The 18782-nt window shown below is 37.6% G+C and overlaps 1 protein-coding gene across 1 annotated transcript; it reads left to right on the top strand.

Annotated features, from left to right (window-relative positions):
- Positions 1-12274: 12274 nt before the first annotated feature.
- On the top strand, positions 12275-13204 carry LOC137713438 (uncharacterized mitochondrial protein AtMg00810-like). Its single transcript, XM_068452732.1, has one exon. The coding sequence runs from the start codon at positions 12275-12277 to the stop codon at positions 13202-13204; it is 930 nt and encodes a 309-aa protein (XP_068308833.1).
- Positions 13205-18782: the final 5578 nt, after the last annotated feature.

Genomic DNA, 18782 nt, shown 5'->3' with positions numbered 1-18782 from the left:
GAGAATATAGGGAGGGTGGGGATTATTATTAAATAAGTGTTTTGAGATTATAATATTTCCTTATGCCAAAATCCTAGCAGTAAGTTTTTCGATGTGTAATTACTACATCCAACTTAAATTTTAAATTTTAACTGTCTATTTTACCCTATTGCATAATTACTGTTAAGTACAAGATGAAATTAATAACAAAAATCAAATTTATCAATAGACCCACATAGTATAATTAAACCCTACATTACCTTTGTTTATCCTATGTTCATTCTGACTAAAACCCTCATAGCTTTGATAGAGAAAAACAAGTTTTTCTATTGATGGATGGTGATTTTGAAGTTTTTTATCCTCCTACTAAGATATGACTCGATTTATGGATATTTCGTTTGTTTGCTTCTTTTTTGGATTAAATTTCATGCTTTTTATATATATTGTATTTATTTTTCTCTGCCATCTGTATGTGCCCCAAAACACCAATGCAAGGACTTTTGATTAGTACTGTAAAGACAAAACTTATTTATTGGTGCAAGTAAAGATTGCTCAACCTTAACCACGAACTAGCGGGTGGCTTGTCTTGCACATTTTTAATTTTAATAGCTCCAATTTGTTTATTTGTTTATTAATTAACATGGCAGCAAAACATCCAACCCTATATCACTTCAAAGTTTCTTAAAAAGTACATTAAAATTCTCGATTTAAAAAAGACTGAACTGAAGCTTTCTTATCATTCTCTTGGCAAATTCTAGTCTATGGAATGATCTCTTAGATCCCAAGTCCATGGATGGGTTGTGGTAGCAGAAAGAAAACAAGTAACTAAGGAAATGCTAGTCCGATATGGCATATGCAATATATGAAAGAGTAAGTTGGATGTCGAAAGATGTTAGATGAGTTCAAAAAAAATTTCCCTTTCACATTTTGTGTTGCAAAACGTTGGTCATTTACTATGTATATGAAGTTGGAGAATCAAAGAAATAATTATCAAATTAATAATCAAATGAAGAAAGGAATGGTTGCAAAAGTGCCAATGTGACAGCCCGTCCCGGATTTTTCGTACCGTAGGGATAAAATGACGGTTTTGCCCCTAGTATGTTGTTTTGTTGTGTGGTTGTTTTTGAGTTTTGATTGGCTGAATATGGACCACACATACACTCCCACACTCCCTCACCCTTTTCCCTGTCCCGTACCACTGTCCATTTCCCTCTCTCTCTCTCTCTCGCCCATTCCTATCCCCATATGTATGGACACACCCAAAAACCATTGAAACCTTCATAGATCGAGGAAACAAATTACTTATTCGTGCTCGTGAGGTCCTTGGGAGTTCAACCATACCTATTTCAGTTAAGGATACCTTCGTTTTCACGTCGAACTCGGGATCCCCCGATTTGGTCATTGTTTATGCACACGTTAATTCTTGTGTTTTTGGGAATTTCAAGCTTGTAGGAAGCTTGGTGAGGTCCTTAGGAGGCTCGGGGTGGTTCGTTTGAAGGTTTTGGACGTCGGGATCGTGTTACAAGTTTAGCCGGAGTTGGTGGTGTTTTCCCGGCGAGATTCCGTGGTTTTAGTGCTTGAAAATGGTATGGATTTGTTCCTCTTGTTGTAAGTTTCATTTTGGTATCAATTTTGTGAAATTTGGTTAAAAAACGAAGAAGATACAAGGTTTTAAAATTTTCCCGGTTTTCCGGCGCCGACGATTGTGTCAGAGTTTGGCAGGAGAAGATGACGGAATATTCCGTCAGTTTGGACGGAATATTCCTAACGGCGTTAACGGTATCAGTTAGATTTAACAGAATATTCCTGACGGCGTTAACTGACGCCGTCAGTGTGCCAGGCACGTGCCTGCGCGTGGGCGGCGCGTGTGGCCATGCTTTGGCCGGCGCGTGGGGGCACGTGCGGCGTTGAAATTTTTTTCTAAAAATATGGGGATGTTCCTGAGGTTGAGTAGATCACGTTGGTGTATTCATACACCCCATTTGAGCATTGTATGAGAAGTTATTTCGTAAGGTTGGTTATGTACTTTAAAATTAACGTTTTTATAGTTGTATCGCATATAGGTGAGACCTATCCCGAGGACGAGCGCGGTTACTCGAGGTAAGGGGGTTACGACCCTTCTACATACCAGTGAGTGGGCTTTTGGTTTTCCGTATATACCTATATACTTACGTTTTTCCCAAAAAGTGAATGGTAACGTTTATACATTTATATGCCATGCATTATGTTTGCCGTTTGTTTATGCATTATTAGTAACATATATATAGTTGTATGTTGGTGCTGCGGGCGCACAGGTAAGTGCCAGGTAAGTATGGTTTATGCGTATGTTCAGTAGTGATTTGAGATGCATAGAGAGCTCATAACCTGCACCCCCAGTGTTAGTGCTCCTGCCCAGAGTTGGGCACAATCCTTCACGTGATGTTCACCTCCTGCACCACACGCTCATCTTGGATCCAAGTTAAGTGCACAATTCTGTCGTATATACCACTTTAGGTGGTTCCGACTCGTGTGCAGGTATAGTTAGTGAGATAGAGATTTGAGCTCTTGATTTAGCCGTACAGGTCACGTTAGGTGACTCCGGCTGACATATTTCATGGCATTGTTTGGCATTACCTGAGTACTTGCATTCTATTTAGAGGCATTTGACATGGCATATTTCCAAGCATGATTTATATATATGTATTTTCTGGGAAGTATACAGGTTTTACGGCGAGGGGTTAAAACTTTGTTTATGAAATGGTTTTTGAAAAGCTTTGTTTTTGCCCACTCACACTTTCTGTTTTGCGCCCCTCCAGGTTCTAGTTGGCTAGCACTTATGGTGGCTCCCCAGAGGATTTTCCCGGCATATCTGACATATTATCACCAATGTAGGACCACCTTTGGGTATGTTTAAGTAGTGTTAGTTCTCCTAGACTGCATTAAGTCTTCGTGCTCTGAACTTTGTTTTCACACTTGCGCTTGCACATGTATGTTCTTACTTTGTGTATAGCTGGTTTTTATTTATTCGTACTTTTATTATTGTTCTATTAGCTTCCGCACTGTGCACATGGTTACGTCACTTCCACGTGACGGCCAGCATGCCCTGATCTCGGTTGGGGTGTGTCAGCCAACTTCCCAATCCTTTTGTAATCATAAGTAATAATGCCAACGTTATTGGCTAGAATTTTAATTCAATTAATAAATGAAGGGAAATTTTATTTGAACCGATCTAATCTCTTTCTACACCCAACTTACTCTCTTCACCCATATTGTTTTGTTAAAGAATTAATATCACTTTAAACCCAAATTTATTACCTAAACTACCCTCTCAAACCCAATTCAAAATGTAAAATTATCTTTACACCCATTCCCTTTATAATTGCATACGCTGTATAGGACTAGTCGGAATGAACACAGTATAAACAAAGGTAATGCTACGGTTTAATTATAGTATGTGGGTCTATTGATAAATATGATTTTTATTATTAATTTCATCTTGTACTTAACAGTAATTATGCAATAGGGTAAAATAGACAATTAAAATTTAAAATTTAAGTTGGGTGTAGAAAGTGATTAGATGGGTTTAAATAAAATACAATAATCTTGTGACGCTCCAAATTATAGTAAGGTTGCAATGACTGACTTTGGTGTTTTGGTCCTCGGAGACAGGTCATAAGTCGATTTGCTCCAGAGTCCTTGACAATTACTGATTTACTACCAAGTAATGCAAGGGGAAAAAAAAGGCTACTAAAAAAATCTATTGATGTTATAAACTTCCTATTAAAGTGTGATTGTGTAAATCCTACATTAGATTTGATTCTAGTTATCATTTCCTATTATGACTTGGTTTCCTTGGGGTTGAAGGATTTCTTCTCTCCCTTATTACTATAAATAAAGACACTACGTAGGAAGGATAACACACACATTCCCCTACACAATTCTACAAACACATATCTCTCTCCACTTTCTTTCCTTGCCGCCAGCGCCTTTCCCCTTGTTAGATAAAATAGGCTACAACACGTTATCAGCATGCTCCTATTGATGCACTTAGGAATCTGACGTGGAAGCTTTATGCATCACACTATTTCAACCATATCATCACGCAATCAGGTTCTTCCAAAACAATGGTTTTTGTCTCGATATTTTTGCAGCCCTGATAGCATGAACATTCATCATAATGCATGACCCAACTTTATGTTTTTTGAATTTTCGATTCTACATAAATTGTGTATGCATTATATCCATAGTTGTTGAATTATGTGAATTTTATATTGCCATGAATTGTATCAAATTATATATGCATTGAATTGAATTGAAAAAAGAAAAAGAAAAAACGAAATCGAAAAATGCTAGGTTTCTTCGAACCCATGACCTCGAGCCGCTCGCCCAGGCTTGCAGCCTGTGTCGCTGAGCCGTGCCGAGCCATGAGACCCCAAGTTGGAGCTGAGGGCTCCAGGTTTGAAAAACCAGAAGCCTCAACGCCTTCCATGATGTTTCCACTGTTGCAGGTTGGCTTGCAGCCAATCCTCGCCCATGGGTCAACGCTTTTGACGACCTACAATTCGCCCTTGACAACAATTAACCAGGATTCCAGCGAATCTCATTAGAATTTTTCAAAATTTTCCGATCCAAATTTCTAGGGCTTTGTTGGAACATTGAGATTTCTCTATCTCAGTTCATATTCGTGGTCCCCATTGACCCACGAACTTGCCCCGAACATTATTGTCCCAAAACACAGCCGCCTGAAGCGGCGGTGCTGGTCTTCTTCCCCGACGAGCGCACCTAGCTATAGCTAGGGTATCTTTGGTCCTAACCCGAGCCCAGTTGGGCTTTGTTTCCTCGGTCTATTTCTTTTCCTTCTTTGGGCTCGCCTGCAGCGGCCCAAACTATTAGTTCGGTTCGAATGCTGAAAAAGAAAAAAAAAAGATTTTCTTAACTGGGCTCGCCTGAAGTGGCCTAGCCCAAAATGTGACACTAGCCTAGGTGTTATGGTGTCCCCAATACACTGGATTTGTATCCTTTCATGGGCTTTCACTTAAATCCGACCCTTTTATTTTCTTTTTCTCTCTCGCCTTGGACCTGCAGCCTACCCAAGACAATTCCAGCCCAATTTGGGTATGGACCTCACGGCAAGATTTGCTCAGCCTACCCGAGGGCTTTGGCCCATATTTTTGGGCCTCGAGCTTCATTGTTTATTTTTTTAAGACAATTTGAGTTTTATATTTTTTCACCCACACTTTAAATTTGGCCCAAAGTCCAAATAATTAATTCAATTATAATTATAGACATGAAGTTCTATTTGCATATGTTCTTGTTGCATATTTCTATATATATATTTGCGTTTGTCTGCAAGAACATATGAACTTGAAGTTCATAATTATTTCGAAACCTGAAGTTTCTAGAAATATGCCTTGTTTAAAATCTAAAGTTTTCCTTAAAACATCACCCATGGAAACCCGAAGTTTTTCATGTGAATTTTAACCAATACATGTCTATTAGAACCTGAATGTTCTACCCCTATTTGAATGGATTGATATTTTTCTCCATTACATTGACCACATCTTGTCCATCTATTTTGTGATAGGAACATGTCGAATTGGAACAAACTCGACTTCACCACTTTGGAGGTCTCTAGAAAGAACTACCTCAAGTGGGTCTAAGATGTGAAACTCCACCTCACTGCAAAGAATTTGTGTCTTGCCATTGAAGATGAGACAAACAATCCTGTTAGTGAAGTTGAGAAAGCCACTGCCATGATCTTCATTCGAAGACATATTCATGACGTCGTGCAAATCGAGTACCTTGCTGAGGAGGATCCACGAGCACTATGGGTTGCTTTGGCTAATCACTTTGATCGCCAAAAGGACATCTTCTTACCTGAAGCAAGACATGACTGGTAGCATTTGTGCTTCCAAGACTTTAAGTTTGTGAATGAATATAATCCTAAAGTTTGTCGAATCCGATCACTTTTCAAGTTTTGCAACGAAACTTTAACTGAAGATGATCTCCTAGAGAAGACCTATTCAACCTTCTCTGCTACTAATATTGTTCTGCAGCAACAATATAGAGCTCAGAAGTTCACAAAGTTTTCGGATTTGATCTCTGTTTTACTTCTCGTTGAAAAGCATAATCAGCTGTAGATGAAAATTCATCAAGCTCGACCTACTAGGGTAACTACTGTGCCTGAAGCACACTATAGCATAAACCAATGCCCAAAACGCCAAAAGATGCATGGTAGGGGCGGCTAAAAGCCACCTCGTCAAGGTCAACAGAGTTAAGGCTCATTTAAGGGAGGAAACAGAGTCCATAAGTGCCCAAACCTCACTCCCAAGGCCCCAAACTTCAAGAATAAGGGTAAAGCACCTGAAACCATGGATGCGGACATGCGTTATCACAATGGTTCAAATGACCATTGGTCCCGTGTTTGCCAAGATCCCCAGAAGGTTGTAGCTGAATATCATTCTCGTCGTAAGAAGTTTGAATCAAACTTTATGCAAGTGGACTCAACGAAAAACAACGCGTAACAAAAAAGACTAGTCTAAAGTGTCAAAAGCCTTTTGAATGTCAAATTTGATTGTACCTCATGCACATCGTTTATCAAGGACATTTGTGCACTTAGAAGTGAGTAGTGTCATCTGAGATGGTTCGATCTTTAAGAAAAACATGTTGTTGAGGGGATACAATCCTGGAAGCAATCAGGCCCAACTTGTCGGTAAGAATGCAAGTGATGATTTTGAAGACAATTGGCCAGAGTTTGTAGAATGGAGTTTGGAAACTGAATATGCACTGGAACCTTTGGGAATAAGAACTACTGGAATTGAAATGAAAAGGAGTTTCCCATCAATGATTTTTTTTTAAATAGCCACAACTATATTTAGACCAATTGTATTCCAACATATACAACATATAAATACCCATTGAAGTCATCAGGATCGGGAGAACTAGAAGAATCCAAACTTTGATCTGTCGTATACGCCTAATCTAGAATAAGGCACTCGAAGCAAAGACACATTCTCTTCAGTACTTACCAAATTAGGAATTACTCTTTTAAATAGCCCAGTATCTACTATATCATTGTCCAGATACAGTGGATACCTCCAAAGACCTCCGAGACCACCCAATTTTGGGCATCTAGTTGAGGAGAATAATGAAATGGCGGACCAGCGGTTGTAGGTTCTCCAAATAATTATCGAAGAAGAATACTATTCATTTTTTAAAAAAGACTTGACCAAAATAACGTCATTTTGAGTCAAACCATTTAAAATAAAATTATTAAAAGCAAGTCATATTACGACGTGAACGAGATCAAGGGAGTATATTCTCCACACAATCCCATTTTGCATTCACTTTCTCGAATTGGGTAATTCTCAATTATAATTCCATTTTTCTTCTAACACCACCCAACCGATCACGAGGCCACCACCAACTGCTTCACGCCTCCACCTATCCAAATTAATCATAGAGGATGTTAAAATTGATGTGTATGGGATGAAAACTTTAAATTCATAATGAATTATAGTTATTGTTAATTTGTTGTAATTTTTATATATTGTTTGGATCATATGTAAGTTAACTTATCTATTTTTTTAGCTTCATCAATTGACATGGTTTTTTTTTTTTTGATTAATTGATGTGTAGAAATTAGAAGTATGAAATGATATTACAAGTAAAAATCATCATCGATCAGTGATAGTTTAACTCCAATTTTGGATAGTTTAAAATCATCATCGATATGTTTTTTCTTATATTAACAATGAAACTATCATGATACGTTTTCAGAGAACGAGACCTCATCAATGATAAAAATTTAGTCTTTGTAGCTTGTAGTGTTGTTTTTACAAAGCTTATGAATGAAAGGTTTATAGTCTATTGTTTAATTTCTCAGTATTATTATTGTCTTTGAGCTTTTATATTAGGACCACTTTGTGTTAAAATATTGGATCCCCCACTACTTCTATGCATTCTTCATGTCACATATAAACACATTTCATCACCATGGCTACATTAGTTTTGCTAGTGTGATAAGGCTCTTTGATCGTTCAACAGTGAAATATGAAGAAATTGTAAATTTTAATAATAATTTTGAGAAATTGAGCCTACGGTTACCTAGAAAAGAAATTTGGGAAATTTTGGCAAAGATTTTGATTTCTTGGTTTTTGTGCAGGTGGAATATATGTGGTTTTAGATGTTTCAGCCCATAGGAGCTCCTGCCACGTCAATGATAGAGAGTATGGTGTAAAAGGTATATTGAAATCATACAACTGTGTGTTGACCGCCAATTTTGAAGAAAGATTGAAAGACTGGTAAAAAGAAAATCTTGTTGTAATTTTGGCCAATTGCCTCTCTTTTACAATATGTAGATTATTCCATCGTTAAACGAAGCTGGACTTTTATTTTATATTATAGCCTGAATATACCATAAGAGAGTACATCAGGACCAAAAGAAGTACCACAGCAGCGGAGACATCAACAATTATAGATGCAGTAACAAGCGTAGTCAGTGCCTGCAGGGTTCGCAATGCATGTATGTCCTTGGTCATGGTGTTTGTTAAAGCACTTCTTCCCGCAATCCAATAACGTGCATTTGCTTTTATACAGTAGTTCTTGGCATCTCTTTTGTGCGTAAGCTTGTCGCAGGTTTCCATGCTTAAAAGAAACTGCAAAATTATAAGACATTTGAATAAGCGCAAATAAGTTTTGTTTTTCACAAATATAAACCAAATTTTAATTTAATTTATAGAGTGTGATAAAATATAAAATGGTTTTTGTGTGTGTTATTTAGCTCTAGCTCCTAACTTAATTGAAGAAAACGGAAAAGGGGGTAAGAGATGGGTTATAGAGTACGAAGATTACATTCATGTTTCTTTAACTATTTACAGTCATGCATCTCAAATACACTAGCCAAAAATAAACCAGCTAGTATTGTTGAAAGCGTTATATTAAACTGACTTCCAAAATAATTTTGGGATTTAACATTTGTTGTATCGACAAATCACTATAGCCAGTCTTTAACATGTTAATGTAAATACTTGAGATAAAGTTGTAGGAAGCACTTTGAACCAACATATGCAAGAAAATAATGATTTTGAAATTATCATAAACCCAAAAGAAAACAAAACGCCAAAACAACTACAAAGGATAAGCCAAACATACCTGAGAAAATAAGAACTAGGAGAATGAAATGGACGAATGAAAATTTAGACATCTCTAGCACTTGTGTTTATTAGCTAATAAAGTATTTGTATTTCACTTTGTGGGATGGTAAATTACAAGGGTCTATGGACAATATATAGGGAGGGAGGGGATTATTATTGAACGAATATTTTGAGATTATAATATTTCCTTGTACTAAAATCCTAGCTACATTCAAATAATCTATTTAATTTGTTAAAAGATCTTATTGATTTAATTCATAAAATTATTTGCGTACATGCATGTGAACCAAATTTGTAAAAGTATTAATGATAAACTTTCCCTTTGTATTTGATTCAGGGTTTCTGCCCTTCATGAATATAAAAAGGCTACTTTGACCAAAAAAAGCTTACTTTGCAAATTCCAAATATTTCTTGGTTTATATTGATTGAGAATTGAAGCCATCTTATTTTGGTATTTTAGAGGCCAAAAACTACGTAGTAAATTTAGTTATGCATTCAACAAGTGGCCCTCTATCATAGTGCTGAAGATGAGTGTTGGTCTTTGCATCACAGGATGAATGTTGGAGAGTTGACTTTTTGTAATTAGTTTAGTTAGCTATTTGAGTCCTTGTAATCAGATTGTAATTAGGTTATTTGATGTTTCTTTCCTTGTAAAACACTCTTGTACATTATATATCTTCCTCCTTGGTGAGAAGAATAATATTAGAAAATTAAGCCCCAAAGATAAGCTCTAATTAGCATGGTATGAGAGCAGAGATCCCAGGATTTCTACTCTGCCTGCTCCCTCAAGCAAACTCGGCCCTCCCATGGAGAACCTACCACCACTCCACGATGAAAACAACCTCATCCTAGCCAATCCTACCCTTATACTAAACACTACAACCCTAAACACTACTACTCTAACCGAACCTACCATGAATCCACCTCTTATTTCGAGTTCTTCCCACATGCCTCCGGAGTCCTCAGGTCACTGTGGTTATGCTTTTAACATGAATAATGGTGATAATCAGTCCGGTTGGATCATTGATTCCGGTGCCACAGACCATATGACCTATGACCCCACTGATTTAGCTTGTGATATTGTTCCACTTTGACGAAATATTACTAATGCTAATGGTGTCACCTCACCGGTAACTGGCGCTGGCATTGTACACCTCACGCCTACCCTCTCTTTGCCGCGTACATTACTTGTACCTTCACTAAAGCATAAATTGATGTCTCTTGGCGAAGTTACTGAGCAATTGAAATGTTGTGTACTATTGTATCTGAAGTTTTGTCTTATTCAGGATATTCTCACAAAGGAGATAATTGGTCGTGGTACTAAGAGGGGGGATCTTTATTTTGTGGACGATGTCAATACAGGATGGGTCAATCTCGCCCAAGGAGCTGTTGACCACAAGTGGCGTTAGATATGGTTATGGCATCACCGTTTGGGTCATCCGTCTTTCGGTTATTTACAACATATGTTTCCAAATTTATTTGTTGGTTGTTCGATTTCAGACTTTAAATGTGACACTTGCGTACTTGCCAAGAGTCACCATGTTTCTTATCCGTTGAATTCTAATAAAAGTGTTGTTCCTTTTGGTCTTGTTCATTCGGATGTTTGGGGACCATCTCCGATTACTACTTCATCTGGTATTAGGTGGTTTGTAACTTTCATAGATGATTGCACACGGATGACATGGTTATACGTTCTTAAGCATAAAAGTGATGTGTTGCTGGCGTTTAAGACATTCCACACCTTGGTTCAGACATAGTATTCTACTACAATCCGGATTTTGCGTTCTAATAATGACGGTGAATATGTTAATAATGATTTTACACATTATTTAACTAATCACAGAATCTTCCATAAGATTACTTGTCCTCAGACTCCTCAACAGAATAGGGTGGTTGAGCGCAAAAATTACCATCTATTAGAAACGGCTCAATCTCTATTGATTGGGGTGAATGTTCCCCGCTCCTCTTGGGATGTTGCTCTTCAAACTGCCACTTACCTTATCAACCGCATGCCATCCAAAGTATTGAACTTTCTTACACCTTTGCAAGTTCTTGCTACATTTGTACCTCTACCGTCTGTTTTAGTGCTCCCACCGCGAGTTTTGGATGTGTTGCCTTGTTCATCTACATAAAAATCAACGAACAAAACTTGACCCATGTGTTATCCGTTGCGTATTTATGGGGTATGTACTACATCAGAAAGGGTACCGTTGCTATCACCATTCTTCACGTCAAATGTATACTACCATGAATGTTACTTTTTCCGAGTTTGAGATGTATTACTCTTCGGCTTCTTCTAACCCTCATCTTCAGGGGGAGACACTGCATAACGAACAAGTTTGGACCATGGCTGCTAGCACTGATTTTCCGCTGCCACTATTAGCAGAGCCTGCAGTGGCTACATTGCCAGCCCAGCCAACAAAAGCAATATCGCTACCCACAGAACCAGCGGCAGGCATGGCAGTGCCGTCCTCACCCATGGCACCAGTGCTGCCACTTGCCGATCTTGAAACTTCTATTGATACTACTCCCCCTCGTCTGAAAATATAGTACCACCAAATGATCATACTCCTGAGAACATTCCTGAGGTAAGATCTACTATCCTTGTTGATGTATTTGATGTTCCGAATTACCAATTACCTTTCAGGCACAACCGGGGAAAGCCACCTAATCGATATTCACCGGAAACAATGAAAGGCTTTAAATATCCCATTGCCAACTATGTGTCATCACATAAATTATCAAAACCCGGCAAAGCTTTTGTACAACAAATATCCAATGATAGCACACCAAGTTCATTGAAGGAGGCACTATCTGATGATTGATGGACCAAGGCAATGAAGGAAGAAATGGATGCACTTCAGAAAAGTCAAACATGGGATTTAGTTCCACTACCCCGAGGAAAGAAAAGAATGGGATGTCGATGAGTGTACATCATCAAGTACAAAGCTGATGGGTCGATTAAATGATACAAAGCACAATTGGTGGCCAAGGGATAGACTCAGACGTATGGTGTTGATTATACAGAAACATTTGCTCCGGTAGCAAAGATTAATACGATAAGAGTGTTACTTTCGTTGGCGGCTAACTTGGATTGGCCATTACAACAATTTGATGTGAAAAATGCTTTCTTACATGGTAATCTTAAAGAAGAAGTGTAAATGGATATTCCACCTAGTTATGCATCGGTTTCACAACCCGAAATGGTGTGTAAGTTGAATAGGGCATTGTATGGATTGAAACAATCACCTCGGGCATGGTTTGGTAGGTTCCAGACGACTATGAGGAAGTATGGGTTCAGGCAGAGCAATTCCGATCATACACTTTTCTTGAAACGTCGAATACGGAAATTGACCGCACTTATTATTTATGTGGACGATATGATTGTTACAGGTGATGACAAAGAGGAAATCTCAAGGCTCAAAGATTACCTAGCAACTGAGTTTGAGATGAAAGATCTTGGTGGTTTGAAATATTTCTTGGGTATAAATGTAGCTCGATCTAAACAGGGTATATTTCTATCTCAAAGAAAATATGTTCTAGACTTATTAGCTGAAACTGGAATGCTTGATTGTAAACCGGTTGACACCCCTATAGTCCAAAATCACCATCTTGCCGTGCACCCTGATCAAGTTCCCACTAACAGAGATCGTTATCAAAGGTTAGTTAGGAGGTTAATTTATTTATCTCACACTAGGCCTGATATTGCATACGCAGTAAGTGTTGTTAGTCAATTTGTGTATTCCCCGAGTGAAGCACATATGGGTGCGGTTGAATGCATTCTACGATACCTGAAGTCCTCACTGGGTAGAGGCATCATGTTTTCCAAGAATGATCATTGCCGAATAGAGGGTTATACCGATGCAGATTGGGCAGGCAACGTTACTGATCGTCGGTCCACATCTGGATACTTTACATTTTTGGGGGGAAACTTAGTGACTTGGCAGAGTAAGAAACAGAAAGTGGTTGCTTTATCAAGTGCAGAGGCGGAATACAGGGGTATGACAAAAGGAGTATGCGAATTATTATGGCTTCGAAGGTTACTCGCAGAACTTGGGCGTCCTTCGAATTCAGCCTCGGATTTATTTTGAGATAATAAATCAGCCATCGATATCTCACACAACCAAATCTAGCATGATCGCACAAAACATGTAGAAGTTGACAGACACTTCATTAAGGAGAAGTTAGATGGAAATATTATTCAATTCCCATTCGTAAAGGCAGAGGATCAATTAGCAGACATCTTAACTAAAGTTGTTGCGAGTCAAGCGTTCTACAACTTTCTTGTCAAGTTGGACATAAACGACATTTATGCACCAACTTGAGGGGGAGTGTTGGAGAGTTGACTTTTTGTAATTAGTTTAGTTAGTTATTTGAGTCCTCGTAATCAGATTGTAATTAGGTTATTTGATGTTTCTTTCCTTGTAAAACACTCTTGTACATTATATATTTTTCTCCTTGGTGAAAAGAATAATATCAGAAAATTAAGCCCCAAAGATCAGCTCTAATTAGCAGTGAATTCAAATCCCGTCGGCTTCCTAATTTAACAAATTTATCATTTGACAAAAAAAAAAAGTAGTTATGCATTCATCATGTGGATAGTTGATTGACTTTGTTTTTGTGACTGCCGGAGTGCAGTGGGTAAAGTCCACCAAATTTCTTTTTGTTGAAAAAAAAAACATGTACTTGGCTACAGCCCCCTAATCTTTGCTAATACAATTGTTAACTGTTGAAAGAGTGAGGTGACAAGTGACTGAAGTGAGGAACATGTATATAGAGGCTATGTTGGCATGAAAAAAAAACAAGAAAATGTGAGAAGAAACGAAAGAAAAGGCTGGGAAGCAGATGATGTAACGACACTTAACTGCTGCATGACTCAAGTATACACATGAAGTACAAGTAGTGGATAGAGTTTGGACACACAAAGTATTTTTTTACCTTCAATTTATTGCCTTTTGGATTCAAATCCTACCCCCTCCTCTTAGTGGCCAAAAAAAAGTTAAAACAAGAAAATATGAGTAGTATTGAGAAGCAATGAAAGAAAGGTTGGGAAGCGGAAAATGCGACCACCCTTAATAATTACATGACTTAAGTTTCTAAAGTGGTGAATTGCCTGAGAGATACATATTTTGTTCAACACCTTGTGTTTTGAGTTTACACTTTACTCCATTCCCGTAAGTTTTATTATCTTTTGTCTTCTCTCTGATCGATAGCGATATTGCAAGCTGGAAAAGGCATGTTATTAACTATTAATCTGTTCGGGCCAGAGGATCATCACTTATACTCTAAAGGTACGTTCTCAGTTAAAAGTGCTTATAAAGTGGTCCAGAAGCTCCATGTCATTGGTTCTTCATCTCTTTCTAATGACCTCACCCTCTTTGGAATGCAACAATTCGGAAGGCCAGAATTTCGGGTCGCACCGAAATTTGTATATGGAAGGCATGCTCAAATATCATTCTACACGTGAGAATTTGGTGAAAAAGGGTTTGGTGTTGGACACTACTTGTTTATTTTGCAGTTCCTATTCGGAGTCAGTTCCACACGTAGCTAGTTAAGTGTTTGTCTGTCAGGGCTATGCTTTTTGCCTCCCCTTTCAGATTAGCCCGTCTGCTATTTCTTCGTTGTCCTTGTGTGACTGGATGTTGCAGATGATATCTCAATGGCCCCAGACTAAGACCGATACCCTATTGATGCTTTTTAGCGGTATTTGCTATGCTCGTAATTCCTTGCTTTGGGAAGGTGTGTTGTCAAACCTGTCCCAAGTAGCTCAATTGGCGTCTACTTGTCTCTAAGATTTTTTTTCAAGCGCAACCAAAGTCATTGTCTAAGCCTCTTTCTTCTCTTTCAGTTTGGTCCTAACCACCTCTCGGCTGGCTGAAACTCAACATGATGGTGGTTTCAATGCGGAGAGATGTTTGGGAGGTCTTGGCAGTGTGATAGGTAATCATTCGGGGAAGTTTATTGGTACTTTTGTCGTAGAATCTCTAATGTTGCAACTTCATTCTTAGAAAAGATTTTGGTAGCAAGGGAGGTGGTTTGTTTGATCCTAGCAAAGCAACTTGATTGTATCATATTGGAGTGTGATGTGAAATCTAGTTTGAGATCTTTGTCTAGCCTCATATTGTACATGTCCGATGTAGTGCAAATGTCACGACATATAGATTATAGCTAAGTTGGCCCTAGTCCATGAGTCGGATTTGTTTGGTTTGATGATGCTCCAGATATTATTTGAGATGTTATCTTTAAAGATTGTACTATATAACTATCAATAAAATCGCTACTGTTTCACCTCACAAAAACAATGCGAGTGAAACTAAACATTTCATAAGGTTCATGCTACGAGCAACATTATAAATTGTCCATGTTTGACATCTCATGTGATCACAACTTTTAAGGATTTGGTAATTGGTTAAATATAGCAACAAAGTGAATTAATGGATCAAGCCAAATCAAAACATATTTGTCGTTTACGCTGACCACAAAGTTAAAAAATAAAAAATGCGAGTAAAACCAAACATTTCGGAAGCGGTCGTGTGCGCCACATGAATATGAATCACTATATAATTATCAATTATGAATCCACTCGATCACTATATAATGTGAAAAAACTAAAACATCATCACATACATTTTGGCCAATAGCTAAAATTATTCATCGTAAACAAAATCGATCGGCAACTTAATTTCCTGTGTATCGCTCAAATGAATCACTGACAATCGAAGAAGCAAAAACAATCATAATCAGTTCCAGCAACATTGGCAATGCACTATGATCCTAGATCATGGTGTTTATACCAACACTTCTCCTTGCAATCCGGTAATGTGCACTCTCATACAACTTTTCTTCACATCTTTTTTTGTGCATAAGTTTGAGGCACATTTCCACAAAGCAAAGCAACTGCAAAATTATTAATAAACGAATAAACAAATAGGGTTGGGTGTTTTGCTGCTTTGTTAATAAACAAATTGGAGCTATTTCGAATAAAAAAGCTGCTATGTTAATAAACAAATAAGCCAATTGGAGCTATTTCGAATAAAAAAGGTGCAAGACATGCCACCTGCAAGTTCGTGTTTAAGGTTGAGCAATCTTTATTTGCACCAAGAATCAAGTTTTATGTCTTTGCAGTACTAATCAAAAGTCCTTGCATCGGTGTTTTGGGGCACTTACAAATGGCAGAGAAAAATAAATACAATATATTTAAAAAGTATGAAATTTAATCCAAAAAAGAAGCAAACAAACAAAATATCCATAAATCGAGTCATACGTTAGTAGGAGGATTAAAAACTTCAAAATCACCATCCATCAATAGAAAAACTTGTTTTTCTCTATCAGAGCTATTAGGGTTTTAGTCGGAATGAACATAGGATAAACAAAGGTAATGCTACGGTTGAATTATAGTATGTGGGTCTATTGATAAATTTGATTTTTATTATTAATTTCATCTTGTACTTAACAGCAATTATGCAATAGGGTAAAATAGACAATTTAAGTTGAGTGTAGAAAGTGGTTAGATGGGTTTAAATAAAATACAATAATCTTGTGACGCTCCAAATTATAGTAAGGTTGCAATGACTGGCTTTGGTGTTTTAGGTCTTCGGAGACAGGTCATGTTATGATTTGCTCCAAAGTCCTTAACAATTACTAATTTACTACCAAGTAATCCAAGGGAAAAAAAAAAAAAAAAAAAAAAAAAAAGGCTACTAAAAAATCTATTGATGTTATAAACTTCCTATTAAAGTGTGATTTTGTAAATCCTACATTAGATTTGATTCTAGTTATCATTTCCTATTATGACTTGTATACCTTGGGGTTGAAGGATTTCTTCTATCCCTTATTACTATAAATAAAGGCACTACGTTGGAGGGATAACACACACATTCCCCTACACAATTCTACAAACACATATCTTTCTCCACTCTCTTTCCTTGCCGCCAGCCCATTTCCCCTTGTCAGATAAAATAGGCTACAACATGTTATCATCGTGCTCTTATTGATGCACTTAGGAATCCGACGTGGAAGCTTTATGCATCAAACTAATTCATCCATATCATCACGCAATCAGGTTCTTCCAAAACAATGGTTTTTATCTCGATATTTTTGCAGCCCTGATAACATGAACATTCATCATAATGCATGACCCAACTTTACGTTTTTTGAATTTTAGATTCCACATAAATTGTGTATGCATTATATCCATAGTTGTTGAAATATGTGAATTTTATATTGCCATGAATTGTATCAAATTATATATGCATTGAATTGAATTGAAAAAAGAAAAAGAAAAAATGAAATCGAAAAACGCTAAGGTTTTTCGAACCCATAACCTCGAGCCGCTGGCCCAGGCTTGCAGCTTGTGTCGCTGAGCCATGCCAAGCCATGAGACCCCAAGCCGGAGCCTCTGATGCCTTCCATGGCGTTTCCACCGTTGTAGGTTGGCCTGCAACCAATCCTTGCCCATGGGTCAACGTTTTTTATGACCTACAATTCGTCCCTGACAACGATTAAAAAAGATTCATGTGAATCTCATTCGAATTTTTCAAATTAATAGATCCAAATGGACATCTTCTTACCTGAAGCAAGACATGACTGGCAACATTTGTGCTTCCAAGACTTTAAGTCTGTGAATGAATATAATTCTAAAGTTTGTTGAATCCAATCACTTTTCAAGTTTTGCAATGAAAATTTGACTAAGGATGATCTCCTGGAGAAGACCTATTCAACCTTCTCTGTTACTAATATTTTCCTGCAGCAACAATATAAAGCTCAGAAGTTTACTAAGTTTTCGGATTTGATCTTTGTTTTACTTCTCGTTGAAAAGCATAATTAGCTATAGATGAAAAATCATCAAGCTCGACCTATTGGGGTGACTACTGTGCCTGAAGCATACTATAGCGTGAACCAACACCCAAAACGCCAAAAGAGGCATGGTAGGGACGGCTTGAAGCCACCCCGTTAAGGTCAACAAAGTTAAGGCCCATCTAAGGGAGGAAACAGAGCCCAGAAGTGACCAAACCTCACTCCCAAGGCCCCAAACTTCAAGAATAAGGGTAAAGCACCTGAAACCATGGATGCGGACATGTACTATCACTGTGGTTCAAAAGACCATTGGTCCTATGTTTGCTAAGCTCCCTAGAAGGTTGTAGCTGAATATCATTCTCATCATAAGAACTTTGAATCAAACTTTATGCAAGTGGACTAACCGGAGAGTACAAAGATGAAGGTTTCTGACTTTCAAGAGGTCGTTACCCTTATGGAAGATTAAAATCTTAGGCATAAACTATTTTTCTAGTTGAAATTAAACATTGGGGTCGAATTCCACCTAGTGGCCGAACCCCCTCTTTTATTTTTTGGTTAAATTTTGAACAATTTTCCTTTATGTTTGAACTATTTGTTGGTGATTTGTTTTTGGATATTATGTTTTTAATTAATTACCGTCCCTGAATACTTGAAATTATTTTGAATTGATATATTTTTTTTAGAACTTTTATGCATGTGACTGATTCAAATTAATTTTTCATTCTAGGTATGACTAGTAAGGAAGTTAGTTGTCTGGCAGATAGTGCAACCATGCATACCGTTTTGTGTGAACGCATCTATTTCACTAACTTCACACCTAAGAATGCACCTCTGACAATCCTCTTAGGCCCATCCAACCTGGTCGAAGGATAT

The sequence above is a fragment of the Pyrus communis genome, chromosome 13 (genome assembly GCF_963583255.1).
Source record: "Pyrus communis chromosome 13, drPyrComm1.1, whole genome shotgun sequence".
NCBI classification, from domain to species: domain Eukaryota; kingdom Viridiplantae; phylum Streptophyta; class Magnoliopsida; order Rosales; family Rosaceae; genus Pyrus; species Pyrus communis.
The sequence above is the reverse complement of the archived record's forward strand: the minus strand, read 5'-3'. Positions and strand labels throughout refer to the sequence as shown.

What these genes read in the sequence shown, in the direction of transcription:
- LOC137713438 (XM_068452732.1), top strand. Translation starts at nt 12,275, where the DNA reads ATGGATATTCCACCTAGTTATGCATCGGTTTCACAACCCGAAATGGTG.